General features: G+C 38.2%; 1 protein-coding gene across 1 annotated transcript in view; it reads left to right on the forward strand.

Moving 5' to 3' along the window:
- Positions 1–22,927, forward strand: part of LOC139734012 (peptide methionine sulfoxide reductase MsrB-like) — a 46,760-nt gene extending 23,833 nt beyond the window's left edge. The window contains exons 2-7 of the mRNA XM_071644819.1: positions 15,202–15,307; positions 16,149–16,226; positions 18,080–18,160; positions 18,653–18,681; positions 21,708–21,805; positions 22,451–22,927. Coding sequence (XP_071500920.1) covers positions 15,202–15,307; positions 16,149–16,226; positions 18,080–18,160; positions 18,653–18,681; positions 21,708–21,805; positions 22,451–22,570 — 512 coding nt within the window. The 3' untranslated portion in view covers positions 22,571–22,927. The remainder of the gene's footprint in view (positions 1–15,201; positions 15,308–16,148; positions 16,227–18,079; positions 18,161–18,652; positions 18,682–21,707; positions 21,806–22,450) is intronic.

The raw sequence follows: 22,927 nt of genomic DNA on the forward strand, positions 1-22,927 counted from the left end.
GCAGGTGTATAAAAGTGACACAGTGTAGACACCAAGAATTTTCGATAGTGGTGAAATTTATCACAAAATGACAGTATCTTTCATATCTTTTAATTGATGATGCAATACATTGATACACTGTGCAGTGTGTTCATGTTCTAAACCTATAATAAGTTGGAGGAATTCTTAACACCTCAACATCTGTAGACTGTAGTTTCAGCTTCACACAGGGAACTGTATTTAATTAAATACATTGTACAATTTGACATTGTACTATTAAACTTTACCATCATGCTGAAACTTGCAGTAGTACACTGTACGTAGCACCTATTCAGTGGAAGCCCTCTCCACATTTTTTTTTTCCTTTTTTTTTAAAGTTGAGGTGAAGCTATCAGGTAAGACTTAGAATAACATATAGGAACTAGGTTGTTAAATTTTACCTCAAATCACATCCTCTTCAAACAACTAGACCCAGAATTGCTTAAAGAACATTACAATTAATTCAAACTGTATTTATTAATTCATTCACATTTGTTGTCATGATTTTGAATTACAGGTGCCTTCTACAGTTACTTCAAGGCAGAATAATGTTTGAAAGGTCGGGTAACATTCCATGGAATGTTTATATGACAAGTTTCCAGCATGAATCATCGACTCCAGGCACTGTATGGCTCCAGACTTGTGACATTTGCAAATGAGTCATTATTGGACAAACACACACACACACACTCAACACACACACAGAGTTTTGCAAACAAGCATAGAATTTGGTACTTAATACACATTCATCAGGCAGAAATAGTGTGTCTTGGTAGATGATTATTCCATGTGTGTTGTGCAATTATGAGTATGAAGTGAAAACTCTCAGGGTAAGGTCTCCCATATCAGTGACACTTTATTCGTATGAACAGGTTTAAAGAGATGAAAAAGCATGAAACAAGTGTATTTTGAGCCTTGAGAATGAGACAGTAATAAAAGAATACCTAAATTATTTAACGCTAATAAAGTCAAATGATTAGCATACTTTGATAACTGACATTAATTGTAAGCTCTGTCTGATGTCGTCAAGCTGTAGATGTTCTCTGTAGGAACCTATATCAAAGTTTGTTTGATGTTGCTAGGGTAGTTTTAAGATGCACTCGTGAAGTGTCCAATTTGCACAACTGCTTAATAACTGCATGTGTGTGATGATGTATTTAGTCAGTGTGGGTTTATTGCAGTAAACAGACCCATAAACAGGTTGTTATTCCACAATCCCTGCCCCACCTTGGCAATCCTTTGAATAAGATTGAAAAAAGCCAATGCTGGCCGAGTGAAGGAGACCGCAATAACAGCAGATGTAAACAGCATTCAGACAGGATGTAGGTTGCTGATATTATTTGCAGCCTTTTTAGTAGATGATACTGATTCAACTGCTCTGTAATCATACTGGCTAGCGCGTATTTTACTGTGCTTTACTACTATTGTACCAACATGCACAACATTCCAGACCATTCAAGAAGCCAGGGCATTACTTAATGGGAGACTTTATTGCAGAATAGAAATCTTTGACTGAACGTCTGCTAAATCTAACAAAGTTTGACATGGAGAATAGATAGAATGATTATCATGCATTCTTGGGCCTTTATTTGGATGTGGATGCAGTGTGCAAACACCAAAGTTTCTGTTATCCATTTAAGGCAAGTGTATATTTTTGATGGAGGTTATAGAGCATTTATACATCGTGAGACAGAAAATATATTAGTACAGTTGTAGAAACTGTGTGCATTTCCCACTGAACCGAACAAGACAGACTAAACAGTTGGAGGAATGGAATCCTGTGAATGTGGGCTGTGGGATTTGATGTGGTATGTGAGGGTTTAGCCGAGTGGTATTTCTCGCTTTTTCATTTGTTTGTTTCTCGTCAAACACGGCTTGTCATGGCAGACAGCAAAGTATTTTGAGTGCAAGCTTGAGCGCACACTGTTATTTTTGTCATACTGGGAGAAGACATAGCAGACCTCTTCCTTGTGTCTTCTATATCACTGGACAGCGTGAATGTAAATGAAAAAAGGTTAGAATTTGAGAGAAAGAGGGAGGGGGTACAGAATAAAGAAAAAGAGGTACAAATGGTAGTCACATTTGGGAGTATATGAGTTAGTAAAGTGACACTGGTTTTCTCTATTTTATGCTCTCTTGTTAGACTCTATTAAAAGCATTTTTTTCTCTCTCTTCATTAAAAAATAAGCAGCTGAAGATCTTATTGTCAATCAGTGCGAAACCTTTCTATCCGATTACTGTGCATGAGGGCTTTAAACAAATCTAAAAATCCTGTTTCTTCATACTTATGACAAATATATGTATACACAAATTATACTAAAGCAATAACTGCAACCACATCAATAGAAAAGTTAGACTCTTGTAGCCCTAAAATAGCAACTAGGTAAATTCTACACTGGAGTGAAAAGCTGCATGTTACAAAGAAATATATGCCAAAGTGGTAAATTAAAATTATAATATAAGACAGTTTCCGTTGTTACTTATTAACAGTGTACATTCAGCATAATGCGTACAAGTGCATCTTGCCATTGCATGATACATCGTGTAGTAGGCACAGGCCTACACTGTACAAATGTGATTTGCTGTGATTATGCCTTGTGGGTTTTCCTTGAAAAGCAAACAAACTCAAAATCAAACGTTAAAAATGAAGATTTTTTTGCATAGATTTGTCATGGATGCTCTATATAATGTATAGACCTCAGCTGTGTAGACTCATCATCTACAGTTCATCTGTGCACTGATGCACACATACACAGTGCAGTTTGCGTGTTGGTATACACATGTATACATGTGTACATGTAGGTCAGGGGAACATACAGTAACTATACAGTAACTGTACATGTGGCGCCTTTGATATCTGAATACTGTCGAGTGAGCTGTTATTTTGGTGAGAGTTTCATTTTTACAAATTTCCTGAACCGCCATTCAACAATACGCACACACACACACACACAAATCTAGAAATGACAAGCATTAATGCTCCTAGTATAAGCCTCGGTGTCAAAATCATGAAAACAATTAACATCTCACAAAAATGACCGTGACCTTCCTCATTCCCTGAAATATATGCAATAATATAGCACCTTATACAGTGTGTCTTAATTACAATCCATAATTAATGTTTACACGAAGATACAGTTCTTGACTGAGTCTTGTGACAGAATCCAACTGACCCCCCTCATTTTTTTTCTTGTCTTGTTGGAAAGATTTGATATTTTGGGGCTACAGAAAAATGTTGTTTTTCTTTCAGGACACTTAAATCATTGCATTAAGTTTTTATATATTTACATGGTGGTTATGCATGGTCTTGTATTCTCATTTTTAATTCAGTAATTGTATTATTAAAACACATTGCAATTTACAAATTTAGAGCCAAAAGTAAATGAGATTGAATTCAGTCCTCAATATCATCACTTTAATAGACTGGTCGTTTTGGTCAAAAGGCTGATGATAGCATGCTTATAACTCCAACACTTCATATTTTGCAAATGGGCTTTCGGAAGTACTGGCAGCAGACGATTCACCAGCAAGACTGGCCAAGAAGAATTTGTGTGAATAATAAATCCTCGTTATCAAGTGTGTGTGATCAATGCAGCTCAGCTTTTAACGCAGCGAGACAGATGAGGAAACAATCCCACACTCTGCCTGTAAGCATACTTCATCATGTCTTTTTTTTCACCCCCCCCCCCTTGTTTGAATAACCCATCAAGAAATAAGGCATTTGAACTTCTATGTCGTGAAACTCAGGTCATGGCTGTTTGACCTTTGAGACACTTATCCTTTAAATCCGTTGAGGATGAGTCCCAAGTATACTTGAGCAGGTGTCTATGGGAAATGCGAGTTGTAGCAAAATCAGTCCGTCCTAAATGGGTTAAGTTGATGTTTTGAGTTTACAAAGATTGGAAGCCATACCCAAGCGTGCTGGAAACTGGAGATTCACCTGCCTGGATGCCTAGCAAACTGGACACTTTGACCACACAAGCATGCGCATTTAGAATAATTACATGTGTAATAAATTGTACAAATGTATGTCCTTTTTTGCCCTGGGTCCAGGCCTGCTGAACTCAGAGACTCAGAATCGGGACAAGAGACTGTCCTGCTTCTGGCAGGAGATGTTCCATTTTGAAACCATTTTAGCAAAATCTCTATTTGTTGTTGTTGTTGTTGTTGTTGTTGTTGTTGTTGTTGTTGTTGTTGTTGTTGTTGTTGTTGTTGTTGTTGTTGTTGTTGTTGTTGTTGTTGTTGTTGTTGTTGTTGATGTTGTTTGTATGATCCAGTCCACAGATTTGAGCAAGAATATGTAGTAAAGGGTCATTGCAGACCTTTTGAAATTGACTCGTGACTGAGGGTTTTCAAAAACTGGACAGGTCCACTGTAAAGAGTTGTATTTGTACATGTGTAAATGAACGAGATGCAGAAAGGAATGTATTGGTGAATATGTATTTTTCATCTAATCAGCAAGAGCTACTCATACATCACAGTATAATGTACATTGTACATACACTTGTATGTATGTACAACGTACTACTTACTACTATAGCTGTATAACAGACTCCTCTTTAAAAGAAATGAAAAGAAGCAAAATAAATGTTTTGAAAAATCTTGTGATCAGAGGTCATTGCAGACCACTGCAAATTGTGAAATGTAAACTGGCTTGTTGTCACCCAATATTGTAGTACTCTGTGAGCCTTGCTTAGTTTGCATTGTATCATGTGTGACTCATTAAACAAGGTAGTAATTCATTACATTAGAGCATGACTGATCTGTTTTCACTATCACAGTGCTAATCAGAGGAGAAGAGCTTCCTACTGGCATACGGTATTTAAGATTGTTTGAAGATTAGGGGCTGTGGGAGTGTGCATACTACGACTCCTCCATTAACGAAAGGAACAAGTGAGCTTATGTGGCAAGGAAGGTATTTTATATCCAATCAATGTCACATGCGAGTCATCAGTCGCTGATCATCTGGCATGACTGGAATTCAGGAACCAGGAGAGGTCAAAGGTGAAAATCTTCTGGGGTTTGTGGTGGGGCGGGGCACCGAGTGGCGTGATATGTACTTTCAGGGTGAAAAGGGGGCAGCTATTATGATCTACAGCTGATGTTGACCTATTCCATAGGGTCTTCACGTCTGCCTGGCCCTGTGCCACGGGAAATCGTATCGGAGTACGGATACAAGGAAATCACCCCCAGAACAAGACGTTTAGAATGGACTGATAATCTCTGAATAAATTTCAGCAGTTTTGATTTGTCTCACTCTTGTGATGACCATTCTGAAGACCTTACCACAGACTGACATGCTGTAGCACTTTGATAATTGACGTATGCTAGAAAAGATGCCAAGTCTAATATGGTATGTCTACAATTTAGTTTCAGGTGTTATCCAAGGCCTACAGTCATCAAATTTCACCATATCAAAACGACACTGCTGAGAAAATGATACCAGTTTCATTTTGGCATGATATTATAATGTAGAGTACATTCACTTTGGGTGGCAAGAGGTATTAAAAGTTTTAGTCATTGTGAACGCTTGCTTGAAGCTCAGGTTAGCAATAATTTTTTTCCAGCAGAGCCCGACATTACGTTTATATATTTCAACCTTTTGGCTCCTCTGGTGTAGGCTCTGCCTCAATTGCCCCATGTGTGATTAGTGCTGTTTTTCTCGTCAAAAAGTAACCCTTCAAAGGAAGAAAAAAAGAAGGCTGTGTTCAAAGTGAATCTCCCTGTATGTCAAGGCCTGAGTTGCCCACCTTCTCTGGCTACCATGGCTTAGATCAGCTGCTACAAGTACTTAATGAGACCAGCGGTAGCTCAGCATTCCAATAAATTCCCCGCCATCGGGGAAGGAGATGGAATGGAAGTGCCGATAATCGATTTAAAGTCAGAAAATACATGCACATTATCGGGCAATTAGTGGAATGTAAAGCTGTTGACATGGACCTGTCGTTTCACATTATCATCAGGCTTCCAATGATTACCTTGCAGGCCAGTGGGGGGAAAAAAAAATTGCTCACATTACAATCATGTTGTCATGCACACCCACACCCACATACACACATACATACACACACATTCACTGGCATTTTATTCGCCTGGCAGAAATGTTACTACATGTAGATATTCACAGGTATTGTTATGGAGGAAAGGTGTGCTCTAATGCCCCCTTGACATTCACTGTTTACACTAAATATTTTGCGAGGTTTTTATTTTCACAAATTTCGCGAATCGCAGGTGCTATTCACAAGCTTAAAAACACGCGAAAAATATTAACTCGCATCCTGATATGAATGTGACATGCATGCATGTACATTTCTCTGTTTAGTACCGGTTCTGCACTCCATGATTGCAAAATTTAACCATCATATTGCCAAATTGTCGAGAGGTGCCGATTCGTGAAAAATTAGTCTCACTAAAACATGGCGCATACAGTATTCAAATCAATACATTGCACATGTATGTAATAGAATTTGTATGCCATATTTTTCACCATAATTAGACTGCAAGTATGACTGCAATTCTACTATTGCAATGCACTTACCAGTTGCAATTGAACTGAAAGTTACAAAGTCTATTGGATCGTAAGATTTTTTCTTGAGTGGGGGCAGAGACCATCCACACATTGTGAGTTTAACCGTATCTAGTGAAAATGGAAGACAACACATTCATGTGGTGCGACTGCATTGTGTCATTCATTTATTTGGACCCTTCCTCCGTAGCAGATCATAGGTCATCAACGACGATCTTCTACTGGACATGATTCTGAGATGCCCTTTCTGCTTCAGTTCTGCCTCTGCGTCACAAGTATAACTGTAATGAATTATAAACTTCTTTATGAAAACAATGTCTAGGGTTGTGTGTAGTAAGTGATTGCGTTTGAAGGTTGTACTACCCAACATGCAGAACTCAGATAAGCGTGCATTGTCCCATTCTGTTTAGCAACCTACATGTACCCAGTGTAATCTTGAGAAATAAAGGGGTTTTCTCCTATAGGGTTTGGCAATTTTGTGGATTGATCAGGAAATTTTTTGGTGCATACGTGTACCTCATAGGAAGAGTGTGGTACATGAGTAGAATAATCTTGATGTATCTTCACTTTTCCCAAGAATTCTTGTTTATCACGTACAGATGCAGTGTAGATGTATCTCATATTTAATGTCACCTTGCTAGTGTGGTAGCCATTATGTCTGGTCGTGGGGGGGGGGGGGGGGGGAATGCCTGTCTTGTTGCTGTGCGTGTGCATTTGAATAGGGAGGTGTCAAGGATGTGTAATCAAAAGGTTCGTCCCTTGGGAAGGAGATGGTGGTGTTATGCAGAACTCTCGGAACATCTCTCATTTCTGATTTAATTAAAATCCCCGCGACAGGACGGTCAAGAATGCCCGGGTCCAATTAAGGCCTTGTGGGTATGGGTGCATCGGGATGAAGTTTATAGCGTGGGAGGGCTGTTTAAACGTAGGTGTCATATTCTCAGCGATGAAGGATCCGCAGGATGTTTTCAAAAGTGCCTCTTGTATGACACACTGACCCACAAGTTTTAGACTGAGTATATGAATGCTAGATGGTACTAGAAATATATTAAAGTTTTGATAGATTTACATACAGTAGCATTTGATTTTCTCTTTAATTCTTGGTGATTCAAACGTTTAAATGCATGATCAGTGTGGTGCATTAGAAAGTGTTATACATACGGTCCGAGTCTTTCCGCGTATCCCCCCCCCCCACTTGTCATAGCTCGACTCTCTCCCTCTCTTTCTCTTTCTCTCTCCATCTGTCTGTCTGTCTGTCTGTCTGTCTGTCTGTCTGTCTGTCTGTCTATTCTTCTTTGTACTTGACCCAGTTTTCTGTGTTTATAGTCTTATCAAAATCAAACCAACAGAATTTATAATGAAAGATACAGTGTACTTTATATTTTGGAGTGATATTTTTGTGCTTTCTATTTAATTTATTTTTTTTTTTGGTTCCTTGTAGGATATGTGCCTTATGTTTGATAAACATGGAAAAGTGCAATCCCATACTGTTTGCCATTCCCCCCTTTGCTTGAGATAAAAGAGTGCTGGTGTAAAATCAGCAATAATCCATCATCCATTAGGCCTATTTCAAGTTGTACTTGCTTTATTATGGCATCATTTTGCCAAACTTTGCCATATTTCGTTCATAACACTGACATCATTGCATCTGTAATGACAGAAAGGGGACAAATCCATAGATGTATCCAGAGTTGTATCCAGTGTTATTAGGATGATATTCGCATAATTTAATGGGGAGAGAGTTGATGGCGTGGAAACTGGGTCATAGCTCACTCTGTGAAATGAATGCAAGGTGTTGTATTTGATTGATTATCCCATGTGACAACAACAGAAGCGGTATCCATCGCCAGTCATCCACATGTAATCCACTGCATTAACGAAGTGGGTGTTTCCATTTGTGTGGATGATGGGAAACGAGGTAGCTGGCTGCTGTGCTAACACGGGAGTGCGATGGGCTGGACGGACTAGCGGAGCTTATAGGACATTTTCAGCATTGATCAGTCCAACAACGGATATCCGCAGTCGCCAATATCAGTATCGAGCGACAATGTGTGTAAATGATGTTTGCGTAGTGCAGTGACACATGACAGCAAATATGCTGTGCTGGGTAGACACATGGCTGTGTTCCATGTCTAACCTTGCTAGTTTCTTTGATTAGTTCATTTTGCTGATGGCATTGCATCTTAATGTCTATGTTGTCCCAGCTCATTATGTTTTCATGGAACATGAATTTTTGACATCGTGAGATACACTGTATAGCATGTCTGTCATCTTTGTCGACAAATGAGGTTGGGATCAGGCACACACACAAAGCAAATATGTTAGAATACTACGCAACACCTTTGTTACACTGTAAAGCTGGAAATTCATAAGTCACTTTGATATGATACATCATTTGCACAAATACCTAGAGTACACACATTTCTATTCTTGATATCTGCATTATTTACATATGATCTGGAGACATTTTAAGATTTGTGTTACTAGTACTTGCTTGGTTGAGGCACATATGTTTCCTAGAAAGAATTACATCTATAAATGTTATGGGAATCTTGTCAAAGAAATATTGATAGATTGATACCTGTAGTTGGAATGATAGAGTGGAGGGGAAATGGAGAGATAGATGTAAGTGTTAAGACAGGTACATGCAAAATGGATGGATGAGTGCTGACAGTTTTCTACTTACTGACATGTACAACATGTAGAAAGAGAAGAATCTGCGAAAGCTGCATGGATGTTGCTACAGATCCATCATATGAAGTCGTTCTTGTCTGGGCACCCATAACTCCTAAAAGACCTGTAGGTAAAGTTCAGGTGTACTGGCAGGGTATTTGGACTCTGGACATGTGATTGCACAAGTCATACATTTGAACGTTGGGGAAAAAAGTGCATGTGTGTCGTTTTGAATCTCTGTGAGCAATGTCAACAGATAAAATTAGATGGATGAAGCAAAAGGAAGAAAGGGATTGCAGGGATGAAGAAAAGAAAGATTGACATGGAGATTGATAGAGAGGGAGATCGATGAACAAATGGATTAAAATAAATATGTAAATAGGAAGATGAGCAAATATGGGGGAGAAAACTGCGAGTACTTTTTCGCAGGGGGGCCATGTTGTATTAAAGTAAAGTCACAGGCTGCACTCTGCCACATAGCCACATTTATGGTCCCAGTGGCACAACGTGACGTGACATCTCGTGCGTCCACGTCATCTTTCTGGCTTCAGATGCTGGAGATGTTCTCTATTGTGTGCTCCGGTCGTCCAGTTGAACCGTGACTTCGATCTTCTGTGTAAACTCAGATGGACAGTTGTTTGCACTCGGCTGATCCCACAGGGAGTGATAAGAAGATGATCGATGGAGTTCTCCATTGGCTCTGGTCCTTCTGATGTAGAAGACTGCTCTCAAAAAGATTTTTTTCCTGCACCCAGCTGTCCTTGAATCGAAACGAATATGGACTCCAAAGAATTGTAGAACATTTATGCACACATGAAACACCAAATTATACGTATTTACATGCATACATGTATGCATCATTGATGAGACTTGTGATGCGGTTGGCACAGAGCACACCTAGAATGGAGACTTCAGCCTTCACATTCCAGGCTGAACCCAGTTATATCCCGCAATGAGGCATTGTTAAAGGGGGGGGGGGGGCATTTCCTAAAGCGTTTTGTCCAACAAATTTGCTCTCAGCCAGTCAAATGCAAGGATTTCAGTAGGTTATAAAAGTTTGTCAGAAAATCTTCACTCAAATTTCTAATCATTAACTATTACTTCAAGTACTTTTATTCTTACTGGTAATGATATATATGATCTCTCTTTGAGTCACTTTGTCAGATATCCCAATCCAGGATGCAGTTTTTCTGTTCCTTCTTTGAGCAGTATTCTCACAGTTCTAATAAAGGAACACTCTTGATTGAAGTATTTTAAGTCTATACAGTCTTAGTTCTTCAACATCTTCTTAAAGGACAAGTTCACCTTCATAAACATAAGGATTGAGAGAATGCAGCAATATCAGTAGAACACATCAGTGAAAGTTTGAGGAAAATTGGACAATCGATGCAAAAGTTATGAATTTTTAAAAATTTGTATGTTGGAACCGCTGGATGAGGAGACTACTACAGCTTGTGAGTCATATGCGTACAACAGTATAAAGAAAATGTAAAGAAAATTCAACATATTTTCACTTTTTTCGCATAATAAAAGAGCACTTGACTTGCCTCTTTCTAAAGGCAGGGGGAATAATATTACCCATAACATTTGTCGGTAACGAGTCGGGGGAATGTGTACTTTTTTCAAAAGATGACATTTTGTGAAATTCTCTTTATATTTTCCTTACATTGTTGTACGCATGTGACATCTAAGTTATTCACACACTGCAGTAGTCTTCTCATCCAGCGGTTACTGCACAAAAACTTCAAAAATTCATAACTTTTGAACGGATTGTCCGATTTTCGTCAAACTTTCAATGATGTGTTCTACTAATATTGCTACATTCTCTCAATCCTTATGTTAATGAAGGTGAACTTGTCCTTTAACATCTTCCTCTCCTTCTCATTCAGATTGATGTTTTTACGATATTAGTATTAACTATTTTAAGTATTAGTTCTTCATCTACTGCCATTATGAGTCAAATCTGCTCGAGTTTTTGCCATCTGTATCAGATATCATTTGTGGTATTAGACTCTGCATTAAGCATGCACACGCAGTTTGTGATTTAGTCATGTTTTGGCATCATCCAGCCAGTCCAGTCACGTATCTTGTAGTGGTTATGACACAGGACAGGTTTTACTCACTTCACGTAGATTGTGTTGAGTGGAGCTGTAGATACGTGCTTATGCAACAGAGAGACATAATATCATTACAGTTTGATGTTGTTGAAGAACAACAGATGACTGGAAAAAAGGAATGAAAGTAGATCAGTCTTGCCTATGTGATGTTCAGACATGATTATTTTTGCCTTGGAAGCTTTCCCGCCCACAGTCATCAGTCAAGTCTGACAACTCTGACATAACAATTCATTTCCTCAATCGCTCCAAGCATTGCATGGACTTCCAATTCTCTAAACCCATTGATTCCTGGGGGAATTTCATTGCAGACGTTATATCTTCTTCCCATCGTAAGCATAAAATTTGCACCTTTGTATCTTTCATTGGAGAAAGATTGGGTGGAACAACTGGATAAAGTCATATCATTTGCACAGAGACAGAGTCAGAAAGAAATATATACATTTTCCAAGATTGGAGAAAACAAAAACTGGAGTTTTCATCAATGTGATGTCAATTGAAGGATTATTATAAAGTGGGCTATCAAAAGAGACTTTGAAAATTCTGCAACAAAGTAAAAACTCTAAAAGGTTCATGTGAATTTTTTTTTTGCTCCACCTTTTTTCAAATCAATTCAATTTGCTTTATTTATCATGTGCAACAAAACTAAAGGATACATAATACAAAGTATACATTTGACAGTTTATATCATAAAGCAGTTTGTAAGAAGTATAAGTCAGAAAGTGTAATACAAATTAATGTCCAAATGAATATGATCGATAATGAGAGAAACAATGCATACTGCACTTTGCAATGATGACCAAAGTGAGTATAGCGATGGGAAAAGAGTGATTTTACTGAAATGCAGAGCTTGCAAGATGTGGATAACTAAAAAAAAAACAATATGCCAATAACATTGTTATCCAAACTGTATCTATATACAGTTTATGTTTTTAACTGACATATGATGGAGGTTATGTAAAAGCATATTGCATATATCATACCTTTTTAACATGTATAATAGCTTTGAAGAGCAAAAAAAAAAATTAAAAAATACAGTCTCTAATTACAGAAATGCAATGTTTAGGATTCAATGGGTTAAACATGTACATCCACAAAATCTCATTGGTGTGTGCTCCTCCTTTGCCATGCGTAATAAGTGGATTTAAGATGAACACTCCCAATCCGTAGTTGTATTAAAACCAGAATTCTGAAAACCTTCCACTGTGCCTGCATCTTTATGGAATTTTCTCCACTCCCCAACAGAAGCTGTGTGAGCGTGACATTCTCTTGAGAAGTTTTCAACTTCCAGGAAGTTGCTGAGCCTTTCAAATGTTTGACAATTTAGTCAAATTTGATGCTGAAGTGTGTCTCATGTTCTTACCCTGTGATTGATTAGGTTCAGCTACTTCTTGGAAATGTATGTTGAAAATGTCAATATGTTTAGATTACAAGTACCGTACATGAAAGAGTATTGTATTTGATATACTGTCTGTATATGAGATAACGTGGGCATAGTATCCAGTGATCTCTGGCTAGACAAAGCCCTGTCAAATCATGTGATGATAATGTCATGGGTCATTAGCTGTGTAAATTATGTTTTATCTTTATAACATTTATGACATGAAGTGGTGTTGCGGAGGCAAAAGGGAAAATGATGATTATGTGTGTACTTTGTTGAACTCACTACCTTCATATCCTTTATGTGTTATCAAAAAAACTGCATCTCTGTAGAAAGGAGATTGGATATTAAAGGTGGAATAAAGAAAAAGAAAGAAGAAACACTTAAATGCAGCAATGCCCTTGTATGCAATAGAAACTGTAGTTCTTCCACATTCAATCAAGTAGTTATTGATCAGTGTACTAAGAAACTAGTACATGATTATGATGGGAGGCTATGTGTTTGAAGCCCAATAAGTATGACTTCAATATTTACTTTCAGTATTTGCTAGGGCTGTTCAAATACAAACTAATAACCAATACAATGTTGTGTGCTGCATAGTAGAACTCCACCATGCCCCCGTGCAGATAAATATTTACAGGTCGGAAGTGGAATCTAATTTTGCGGAGTGGTGTGGGGAATGCAGATGGAAGTAAAATCAATAAAGTCCACATGCTGTGTCTCCAAGTGAGGGCAGATGTAATTTAAAGGACCGCTCCAGCCTCGTGAAATACAAGATTACAAGAATAGGATTCGTGTGAGACAGCTTGAAGATGATTTGTGATTGGGATATGATGCTAATAGATCTCTGTGATACAATGATGTAGCAGAGTGACTGACTTGGTAGTTACATGTGCCCATGCTTTTGAGGGATTTAGTCATTTATTCTTTGTAGTGATATTGGTGGTAGAGTAATAATGGAGTATCATTTAGTGGTATAGGTTGTTATGGGAATTAAGTGCAATGCATAGAATTAAAGCATGGTTTGTACATTTTGTGATAAAAGTATTCATTGCATTCAAGGGAACGTCCTAAATTCTTCACCCATCACTTGAGCCGTTAGCACTCCAAACTGATCTGTGGATTGTTTGGTTTGGTTTTTTTTCACATTTTAAACACTGTTACTCCAAATGCTGTGTTTGATGTCTATCAAAATTGACCATTGTGCGTTGGCACTAGAATTTCAGTGTTTACTACTGTGTGTGTGTGTGTGTGTTTTAATTATTCTGTATTTGATGTAGATGTCTTCCTGGTTATTCCAAGACATAAAATATTCTACTTTGTCAGACAAATGTGACAATCTGATCAAAAATGGAATTGTACGGTAACAATATCCTGCAAGTCGTACGTTAAACTGTAGATTTGTTCACCTCTGTGTGAGAATTATTCTGACATAAATGAAGGCTTCTATCTATGATGTGTTACAATGTTGTCACTGGAAGGCAGTGCTAATCCCTTCCAACTGAACTCTACAGAGAGATGTGCTCAAACGACATTTTTTTTTTTCTTTCTGTGGAGTATCACAGATTAATATCCGTGTCCTCTGTTTGAGATGTTTGGAAATGTTCTGATGGAAAATCAGGGCTTTTTTTTTCTGTCTGTCTGTCTGTCTGTCTCTCTGTCTCTCTCTCTGGATTCTTGAGACACAGTTTTCCTTACCCAGACTAATTAGAGTGCAGTGCCAGATGGATTTCAGTTGTATCAATTGCGGGAGAGGCCAAGCTGAGTGTTAGGGGTTGCCTTCTTCCCAGAGCTGCTTCCCCAACGACTTTGTAGACCTGCTTCCTTCTCCCCCATCATACATCATATTCTCAATTCTGAAGCAGACCGGGGCTTGGTAGAGAAGAAGAAGAACAGAATGATGACTCATCATGTAAACATGTGATACTATTTTGCTCCAAAGTCTGCACATACACTGTATACCGTAAGGAATTGTAACATTCTCATCCAGTGCTGACTATTAAAAGGATGCTTCAAGTATTACAAAAACACATTAACACAGTCAAAAAAACAACAACAACCACACAGATGGGCAGGGACATACAGCCATAAACAGGGAAATTTCTCAACCCAATCACTGTCTTCTAACATATGACGTCAGTTATCTATGGTAGCTGGAGCCATTTCCCTTATTATTAAAGTTTGTTGAAATCTGAAGGTCTGCTCGTGAGCCATGCCACCTTTGAATCCCTGCATGATGACCATTTGATGAGGAGAATATACCCAAATCCTCTTTGCAAACATGATGAAAAGGTATAGGATTGAGAGTACATACCTCAAGTGTACCTTCGCAGTGATGAAAGTACATATGACATTGAACATTCCAACGTAATAACCTGAGATGTTCTCTCCCTTTTTTCTCACTTTCTATTCCTTCTTTCCTTCTCTCTCTCTCCTTCTGTCTATCTTTCTCCTCCTGCTTTCTCTCTCTCTTTTCTTGCCCTCCACAGGAAGTACACAGCCAGAAAATTATGAGGTGAAGGTGAACAAAGATGAACTCAGGGAAAGACTCACGCCTATGCAATATCAAGTCACACAGGAGAAAGGCACCGAAAGGTAATGAGAAGATGAGAGTGAAGGGCTGATGATAGACACAAATTCTGAAAAGAAAAGAAAAAAATTAAGATATGATGTCTGTAGCAAAGATAAAATGAGTGAGGTGTTTACAAATTCATTTGAAATGCGCATCTGTAGATGCCTGTTTTTGTGTATGAATTTTCAGTTTAGCAGGTACAATGTGCTGTCATGTTTGATATTGCAGTAAAACTAATGTACACTGTATGTGGGATGGGGAGAAAATTGTACAATAACAGCACAAACTAATAGTCGAGCAATTAGGTTCATGCCGATGATATAAGATTCTGTTTCTACAAATCTGATATGAAGAATAGATGCTTGCCTTTGATATAATGTGGATTAAGAAATTTGACATAACTTCACAGTCTTGCTTTTGATTGTCTCTGGAGGTGGTCTCTGGTATTTACAGATGGTAAAGCACAATTTAGTCCATCATTCGTTGTATTGAAACTGTACGAATGTTCGTGGTATAGGCAGATCCTACAAAGAAAATGAATTGAAAACACTGAACAATAAGCACCATTGGCTATGTCAAAGTAGAAATCATACCCTGGATGCATATAAACATGTTTTTCTGCAAAATTAAAGTCGAAAGATTTTCTCCAGTTCCTATGGATTCGACTTGGGGGAGGTTGACTGCATGTCAGTTTAAGAAATTTCATCGTCTCGGATTGATCTCCGATATTAAGCAGATACGACCCCTTCTGAAGTAGGTTGCTAGGCGTGCGACATTTAACTACGAGTCCCTAACACACTCCTACCAGACTGGATATTCTATTCAGGTCATGTGACCATAATGTGCATCTTTATCTCTCCCAAGGGCCTTCACCGGAGAATACTACCAGATGAAGGCTAATGGGGACTACCACTGCATCGTCTGCGACGCCCTCCTCTTTAAGTGAGTCACCAGCCTTAATGATTTGTACTTAGTATTCGGCTGCTCCGTCCGCAGGCTTTAGGGTTGTACGCAGATACCAACCACTAGAGCGTACTCAGCATGCTCACATTGCAGATATAAGAGCCAGCAGTCATCTGTCAGACAGCCGTGATAGATTTGTTCTGTCCTTAAAAAAAAAAAAAAGCTCTGTAGTGCATGTGACTGCAGTGCTGCCTTTTTGCAGCTTTTTGTGATTCTGCTCGTCAATTATATTCGTAGAGTTTGTTTGAATTATTATCTAAAATTTGCTTGAATTGCAGTCTACTTTTGTCTAGGCATACTAAACAGGAATCCACACCTAGTTGTAACATATGATCTAACTATAATGAGGTGCTTGTTGACGTTGTTTTGTTGTTGTTTTTCTTTAGACCTTGGGTACTCGTGTTATAAAATATGCAGACATTTTTTTTTTCTGCCTCTGTTTCTGTTGCTTGGTGGCTCTGTCTCATTTGTGATATTTGCAAATCTTTGTAGACATTCCAGTATTTTCTGCAATATTTGCCAATGGGCATTAGCCATCTTGTAGAGAAAAAAAAATAATTGGGGAAATGGATACATGTGAAATTGAGAGTGTGTATAGTTGTGTGTTTGTGTGTCAGCTGGTGTAATGTGAGACATAGCTAAAAGTTTAGATGCATTGCTTTCCCTGTCAAAGGCATAATTTACCATTTGCAGATGAAACAAAAATCAAGCATTAGTGCTTTAAAATAGTTCTAAAATGTGAGTTAGGGATAGAAACAACCACTGTGAAAATTTGAATCAGTAAAATCGATGCTAAGTATCGTTAAATATACAAAATGTGAACAATAGTTATAATGAAAATGTTTCCAGACTAAACCGTATACCGTTACGGTTTATTGAGAAAAATACTGACATCTCCTTATATCTTAGGCTTCATTGCAAAACTTTTATATGGGAGGGTGTTTTGTGGTACAACAGACCTACACATATGCATGAGAGGCGATATCTTGAACATTTTTCAAATGACTGCTCCCAAAGGTAAACTGGACCTTTAAGCACACTCTGTGCCCCGTAGCCTGAGGATGAATGTGTTTGCGCAATACTGAGTATGTATGTACTCATAGACTATGTACTTTAAAGGCCCCTTTTGACTCCATTTTACTCCTTTGGCTCGCCATTATTGGATAAGCAGTTTTCAGCAGCTTTTTTTTGCTGCTTTGAAGAATGTGATGCCAGTCTCAACAGAAAACAAAGCAACAATCACAATGACATTACTAGACATATATTCAGGGAACTAATTAAAGGACAAGTTCACCTTCATAGACATGTGGATTGAGTGAATGCAGCAATATTAGTAGAACACATCAGTAAGAGTTTGAGCAAAATCGGACAATCCGTTAAAAAGTTATGAATTTTTGAAGTTTCTGCTCAGTCACAGCTGGATGAAAAGACTACTATAGCTTGTGATGTCACATGAGTACAACAACATAAAGAAAGAATAAAGAAAATTCAACATATTTCCATTTTTCTTGCATAACAAAAGAACACTCGACTTTTCTCTTTCAGAAGGCAGGGGGAGTAATATTACCCTTAACATACGTCAGTAGCAAGTCGAAGAAATGTGCACTTTATTAAAAAATAGTAAAGTTTTGTGAAATTCTCTTTTTATTTTCCTTATATAGTTGTACGCATGTGACATCATACACTGTAGTAGTCTTCTCTTCCAGCAGTGACTGCGCAGATACTTACAATATTCGTAACTTTTGAACGGATTGTCCAATTTTCCTCAAACTTTCACTGATCATGTGTTCTACTAATATTGCTGCATTCTCTCAATCCTTATGTATATGAAGGTGGACTTGTCCTTTAAGCTTTTGCAGAAGGTTAGACCGGACATGCTTGACATTTCAAACAGTTCCAATAAAGTTTGAGATGTAAGTGTGTGGTTTGTTCATGTATTTCCAAGTCCCTAACCAGCGGGGAAAGATTGAATATGCAGTCATTTTTCAGAAAATGGATTGTCAAATTGTCAAAAATTCACTGCATATTTATGATTTTTAAAGTAATAGTATTTGAAAGAATGTGATCTGGGTTCCTAGCATTGCATTTCTCATTAACTTGTTTAAAATTGAGTGATGTGGTCAGGAAAAGTTATTCAATTTGAATGGTTGATAATGTCCCAGCTGACATTGTTTTATTTTAGAGTGTGATTCATGTACAGTATAATTATGATATGTTTAGGATTCTCCCATGTCATTTTAAAAGAAGATCAAATTCTCAACAGTATACTTACCTAAGGATTTCATCTTAGAATGTTATTGGATTGATATCTGTACACTTACCAAGAAATCATTCTCACTGTCCTTTTTTAGATTGTTTTTTTTTAAATCAATCCTTCTTCTTTTTTGTCAACCCACTTTCTGCAGATCCTCGGACAAGTATGACTCTGGGTCAGGTAAGGTCAAATAGTTCAGTATGTCTAGATTCTCATAGTCAAGTTGTCCAACATTTTATTGTGATATGGAATCACAACCCCAATGAATGTCAGAAGCAGACTTGAACAAAATGAAGTTATTACATTGCCTAGTGAGATGAGACTGCAATCCTACGTTTTAGATGTGTGACCATCTGACCAACACCTTAGTTCAGTGGATTCTTTCTCGTGTTTAGGATGACCACAGATATCATATTCAAGATTCAAACTTATTTTCATTTCCATGAAATAAACAGAAAATGTATATGTAATGTATAAGCAGAACATATTTGTAATAATTGCAAAAACATAGATTGACAAAATAAATGTGAAAATTAGTAACAATGTAGAAAACACGATTGTATTTTTTTTTTCAAATATATACAAACGGTGGATGTGCATATAGTACAAGCAAGATATTATATGACCACAGGTTGGGTGGTGCTGGGAACTATATGACCGTGGCATGCCTGCTCTATCATTACCCATTGTGATTGTCAATTCATGCGAAATTTAAATATTGCTTTGACCCATTTTCCAAGTTGGATACAAAGAGCCAGATAAATGGCGCTATATAAATGCTGTTTCATCATCATCATCATCATCAATCAGAGATGGTCATTAGTGGAGCTACATTCTGGGTGACAGTGAATCTATGATATATGATCCACTGTATGTTTACACTTTTTCGAGTACCATCAGAACAACTATCATCCTTTTTGTGACACTGCAAGCGATAAGTAATATCTCAACACAAATGACTTTTACTTTAAAAAAGCTGTAACATTCATTAACCATCAGTGCTTGGGGCACAAATGGCCTGACTGTTCTATAGACCGATTCAAGCGACTGTTCATGGAAGTGCGCCCTCTAAAGGCGACGCCATATATGGGGGCCAAACAGGCTGGGTCGGCAAGCGCCCTGCGTGCGTAGCAAGGGTGCCAGCGGCAGCCAGTGCTTATACCACCCGGCGCCAGCCGGCCAGCTAGCTATCTCTGGCGCTGGCAGCGATCGACGCATCTGGCTTTGTGACAACTAGAGTCTACATTTTTTTTTCGCTTGCTAATTAAAAATAAATGAAATTAAACAACTTATACCGACTATGAGCGAATCAGGGTAGATGACATACGGCTGTAGCCAAAACTTGAATTTTAAGGTAAATATCGGTACGATCCGTGAATGTTTGTAGACTATTTCTTTGGCGATGACTTGGGTACTCGCGTGTAAGCCCCGTAGATTCTTTGTGGAAGAGAATAAAAACCGCTGGGGAGAATTATTGCTAGGCGCAGGCAGACGTCTTGCTAATAAGCCTAGGCTGTTGACAAGTTAACTGATATAATTAAATACAAATAATGAATAAGAATCTTGAGCTAGATATGGCACAATAAATTGCAAGCTATCGGTTAACTTAACCTTTTTAGGGCAGGCTAGGCTTTACTCGGGAGTGTCGGGCCAGCAGGGTACAATCTGTCTAACGTTAGATCTTGTCTAGAAATCTAGGCAAGAGTCCAGAGTAGATCTAGACCTATTACAATTGACTTCTAGAACCCTACACGACGGTTGTCGATAACTTCAGGCAAGCCTAACTAAGCAAACCAAACGGAATATAAATCAAGGCGTTTCTAGGCCGTATATGCCTAAACTTACGTAACGACTACGTCGCATGATGTGATACAACCAAAACTTCTACTGTTTTAGGTCTAAGTAACCTTGCATAACATCACGCTAATGCCTAATATCATAATCTACAAAAGTGATTTTAAATCATACTTTCTTAGTGTGATTATGAAACGGATGTTTGCCACCATCCATGGTTAAATATTTATAAGTATCACTTTATCAAAAGTCAAATTCAGAGTTCCAGGCCAAAATTGAATAGGCCTATGGTTAATTCAGTGCTGAACATTGAAGAAGTGCAAACAATATAAGAATTTAACGCATCTTGAAACATTTATTTAGCTGTAGTGTAGGCTGTAAAATGTTTGTCATAATAATAAAGTCTAGCCAGTTAAGTGTATTCTAACTTTGGCAAGTAGGACACCAAGGATTTGTAAAAAAAATAATAAATCAGTGAATTATCAAATTCTTTGATCTTTGGTCTAAACTTGTCTTCTAAGATGAACAACATATTTTACGAATATGCAGTGATAACCTAATTAAATAGAGAATCTAGTAGACATAGTTTGTTTCAAAATCTGTGCATTTTTATACCGTTGTATTTCGCTTAATTGTCTTTAATTTTGCCTAATTTATCATGCGTCAGCGGTGTCTGAATTTCACACACTGCCGTGCAGCTTCCATTTCCATTTTTTCTGTTATTTGTGCACCCAACGACTGCACGATGTGTTTTCCTGATCCTTCCTTTGAAGCTTTCAAAGTAGATCAATATGTCTGAATCACTCAATTTGTCCAAAAGAAGGGCATTAAAAGCGGCTGAATGACTTTTACACAGTGAGTAAACAATCACAATATTAGCGCGGCGCCGGCGGTTGCCGGCCGCGGCGCAGCGGCCAGGCCCGGCTAACTATGTGCGATGGGTACGCTAGGCTGCTAGCTGCAAGTGCAACTCGCTCTGGGTAGCTAGCTCGCGGAAGCCCCCGTTGGCCCCCAGTTATGGCGACCGTTATAGCGCCGCTAGCGGCGGTAGGTGAATAGGTCATCGAAATTGAATCGGTCTATATGCTATGATTGTTGAGTGCGTCAGTGCCACTCCCATTATCTACCTCTGCCAGCTTACTGCACATCAAATGTTCAAAATTTGCTGAAGAAATGAAAAATATGTCTTTGTGTGTGTGAATGGATAGATAATTTCGTTCATCTTTTTGTTTTACATTGCTCACACATGACTTAAATGCACAAGTACATTCACAGATATGATTTATGATAAATAGCCAGACTGTGATGGCCCTACTGAATTTCTGTAATACAGATGCACTAAAAAAGAGACAATTTCTGATTTGTTTCCATTGTTTTTGGGTAACGTGTTTCCTTCCATCCTCCCCTTCCAGGCTGGCCTTCTTTCTCAGAGATGGCTGCAGCTGGGACGGTGAAAAGGAAGGAGGACTTCTCCCATGGCATGCATCGCATTGAGAGCGTCTGTGCCAAGGTGAGGAGGGCATGAATGTCTTGTCCTCACGTCGGGAGAGAGGACTTCCTTGCCAAAGTGATCTCAAGGGAGTGGGAGTGACTCCCAAACATAAGTTTGAAGTCAGTTAATGCAGACATTTTGGTTTAAATTCAGCAGTGAAGTTTGGAGAAATTCTGGCTAGTCGCTGAAAAGTTGCTAAGTATATGTATTAAACTCTGCATTAAAACCATGTATTTCTTCTGATGGACTTACATTTCAAGTCAAGTGAAAGCATGTGGCATTCTTTGTTTTAACTTTACCATCATGAACTGTTGAAGCCTTCTTCTCTAGTAATGAAAGCACATGAATTTAACCAAAACTATAAATGTTTGTAATTTTTTTTTAATGGATTGTCCAAGTTGCATTAAACTTTATTGATGAGTTACACAAATACTTTATTTCTTTCATTTCTTTTGTTGATAATTTTGTTGTTACTTTTTGACTGCCTTCTTACTAGAAATGTCATTGGGTCAGAATGAAGATGAATAAAGAATCTATGCATCCTTTACATATCAAGGATTTGGCTGACACAAAAGTAGGTTGGTTATGATGAAATGTTGTAATGATTGTTGCCGAATGTCGTCTTTCTTCCTTCACCCCGCTCTCTCTCTCTCTCTCTTTTAGTGTGGTGCTCACCTTGGTCACGTGTTTGATGACGGGCCCCAGCCCACCGGCAAGCGCTACTGCATCAACTCGGCCTCCCTCAACTTCAAGGGAAAGGACAAGCCCAAGTCAGAATTATGAGTTCCAAAGATTGTTTAAAAATGCAAAATGCAGACAATGCAAGCAATCTTCTGTGATGCACACATCCGTAGTATTCAGTGTGTGTGCCTCTGAGAAGGCCTTCTTCTCAACTTTACACCAATAGTAGAGTTAAATTCTGTCTATTCTGTTTCTCTGGCATAGTAACCAGAATATGTTTCTCTCGTAATGCTCTTCACAAAGTCTAAATAGATGAAAGTGGTTTGATCAAGATACATTGTGGCTATAAAATCATGGCATCTTTCGGTAGACCCTGGTATATTTGATAAGTACTGATATGACCTGTTGATACAGTGAATATAAGTAGATATTCAACAAGGGATTATTGATTTGTTTAAC

The sequence above is a fragment of the Diadema antillarum genome, unplaced genomic scaffold (assembly GCF_040938485.1).
Source record: "Diadema antillarum isolate AM-2024a unplaced genomic scaffold, OU_Dant_1.0 seq00000507_RagTag, whole genome shotgun sequence".
NCBI lineage: Eukaryota > Metazoa > Echinodermata > Echinoidea > Diadematoida > Diadematidae > Diadema > Diadema antillarum.